At 39.8% G+C, this 2655-nt stretch overlaps 1 protein-coding gene across 2 annotated transcripts; it reads left to right on the forward strand.

Annotated features, from left to right (window-relative positions):
- The first annotated feature begins 250 nt into the window (after positions 1 to 250).
- OTX2 (orthodenticle homeobox 2) lies at positions 251 to 2012 on the forward strand. Of its 2 annotated transcripts, none has more exons than XM_053689192.1 (3): positions 251 to 353; positions 1021 to 1190; positions 1392 to 2012. In XM_053689192.1, exons 1-3 carry the CDS (start codon positions 251 to 253, stop codon positions 2010 to 2012), a joined length of 894 nt encoding a protein of 297 aa, XP_053545167.1. The 2 variants fall into 2 exon arrangements, with proteins under 2 accessions (XP_053545167.1, XP_053545172.1); XM_053689197.1 differs by having other exon boundaries at positions 251 to 347; positions 1039 to 1190.
- The last annotated feature ends 643 nt before the right edge of the window (positions 2013 to 2655 follow it).

Below are 2655 nucleotides of genomic sequence, written 5' to 3' on the forward strand. Positions count from 1 at the left end.
AAGAGCTAGGACATTTGGCTACTGGTCTCAGTCACTAACAAGTCATCAGAGATACCTCATACCTCCATCAACTCTACTCATAAACATTTTCTGTCCACTTGTAGAAAATTCGTTGGAATCTCATAAAAAAAGTTAGAGGACCAATCCGACCAAGGAGAAACTGAATACTCCAAGCGAAGGCAGTAAGCCCAAGAGAGCTATCACGACTTCATATTGCTTTGGCGTTTGTCCACCACAGACCAACTTTAGCATGATGTCTTATCTCAAGCAACCACCTTATGCAGTAAATGGACTGAGCCTCACAACCTCTGGGATGGATTTACTGCACCCGTCGGTGGGATATCCTGGTAAGCTCATCTTTATCTAAACCTGATTATCCGGAGCTTGCCTAAGGTTTATAGGGGATTTACACACACACTGATTGGGGGAGTGTGGTCAGTTATGATATACACATGCTTCCCTAAATGTTTTTATCTCACCCCATTCACAATCCAACCACCACATCTACCAATTGCTAATCAACTGCACTCTAGTTTTTCATTATTCTGCTGCACCAAAGTGTTGGATTTCAACTTCTCTATTTTTAGTTATATATTTATTTGTTTTAAACCTTGAAAAGCCCATTATCTCTAGGCGAAACTAGTTGATTCGCAGTAGTTTCCTGGGGCATTATCTTCCTCATTATAACCAGTAATATGTTGTTTTGTAAACTGGGAGTCCATTTAAACTGTTTACCTGGGGGGCTTTTGCTGTTTCTCAATGCTGTTCAATCCTGGTTTAGATTAAAAGTTAAAGTATTGGAACTTTAGTTCAAACACATTTTATTAGTAAATTGTCTGGCTAGAATTATTCGAAAGTAACTTTTTAAATTGATGTTTTTTAAGCATTCCATGGCAATCAAGTTTTTTTTAAAATAAGTTTCATTTTTAAACCTTTCTACACTACAATATGTTTTATAATAAGGTTTGGGATATATATATGTACAAATACGTATGTATAATTTATACTAATTTCTGATTGTTGGAATTGCTTTTGCAGCTACCCCAAGGAAGCAAAGGAGGGAGAGGACCACATTCACCAGAGCACAGCTTGATGTTTTAGAAGCCCTTTTTGCAAAAACCCGGTACCCTGATATATTCATGAGAGAAGAGGTTGCACTTAAAATCAACTTGCCGGAGTCTAGAGTCCAGGTGAGTAAAATGATTTTGCACAAGATATCTATTAAAATAACAAACACTATCTCACTTATCAAACCCTTTGCTTTGCTTGGTAGAATGGGCAGTGGTGCGTTGGCGCTCTAACCGGTATTAAAAGGGTTACATTGTCAAATTTCAGTGGTTTCCTGACCCAAGATATGTATTTAATTCGATTTTATGCTTTTTTATTTCTAGGTGTGGTTCAAAAACCGAAGAGCTAAATGTCGCCAGCAGCAACAACAGCAGCAGAATGGAGCTCAGAGCAAAGTCAGACCCACAAAGAAGAAAACCTCTCCTGTCCGAGAGGTGAGCTCTGAGAGCGGTACCAGTGGTCAGTTCACCCCACCCTGCAGCACCACAGTTCCAGTCATCTCCAGCAGCACCGCACCGGTGTCCATCTGGAGTCCGGCTTCTATCTCTCCTTTATCTGACCCACTGTCCACATCGTCTTCATGCATGCAAAGGTCTTACCCAATGACCTACACCCAGGCCTCAGGATACAGCCAAGGGTATGCAGGCTCCGCTTCATACTTTGGAGGAATGGATTGTGGATCTTATTTGACTCCTATGCATCATCAGCTCTCTGGACCTGGGGCCACTCTAAGCCCAATGGGTAGCAATGCAGTCACCAGCCACCTGAATCAATCTACAGCTTCTTTGTCCTCTCAAGCCTATGGGGCCTCCAGTCTTGGTTTTAACTCTACTGCTGACTGCTTGGATTATAAGGACCAAACTGCCTCATGGAAGCTCAACTTCAATGCTGACTGTCTGGATTATAAAGATCAAACTTCCTCTTGGAAGTTTCAGGTTTTGTGAAAGGTCTTTGGAAAGTGGAACCTTTTTTGTGAGAAACATATTTAGACATTCCAGATATAACCAGATCTTGGCAAACAACGAAATGAAAGACATTATTTGAGTCTTATCCACACAAATACCCCTGCTCACATCTCTGGAATGGATCTGAAGGAACTTCCCATGTTGGGGAAAATAATGACATCTATTTATCCAGTGACCAGGACAACAGTTGTTATCTTCATAGTTTTTTCTTTTAGGAATTGTTGGATGAAAGTTTTAATGAATTAGGGAGCCCATCCTAGTTCAGGCAGTCAATTCCAATAGCTTAGATAGAGAAAGGATCCCAAGGGTCCTTAACTCCTTTTAAGCTTAAGAGATGGTTTAATATAATTATTACATGATTGCAGGTTGGCACTGAAATATTTCAGGAGCTTTGTGAAATGTGCGACTGGTTTCCTAGATGCACTACTTTATTTAAAAAAAAATGTTTATATGGATTCATTATGTAGTTTTAAGACAATCAATGTGTGTCTTATATAAATGGTACATCTGTGTTTTTTTAATCTGTGCTAGACTTCAAAACTGTGATCACCTGTATTGTATGCAACTGAATTCCAAGCCATGGGCTCGCCTGTGATTTTTTTTTAATATGTTCAGAGTGAAA

The sequence above is a fragment of the Bombina bombina genome, chromosome 1, assembly GCF_027579735.1.
Source record: "Bombina bombina isolate aBomBom1 chromosome 1, aBomBom1.pri, whole genome shotgun sequence".
Taxonomy (NCBI): Eukaryota; Metazoa; Chordata; class Amphibia; order Anura; family Bombinatoridae; genus Bombina; species Bombina bombina.

Bases quoted from the DNA above. Each gene is read 5' to 3' on its own strand.
- OTX2 (XM_053689192.1), top strand. From the start codon at position 251: ATGATGTCTTATCTCAAGCAACCACCTTATGCAGTAAATGGACTGAGC. The intron at 354-1,020 runs TCATCTTTATCT...AATTTCTGATTG, and splicing joins GGTGGGATATCCTGGTAAGC to TTGGAATTGCTTTTGCAGCT. The intron at 1,191-1,391 runs GTGAGTAAAATG...TTTTATTTCTAG, and splicing joins TGCCGGAGTCTAGAGTCCAG to GTGTGGTTCAAAAACCGAAG.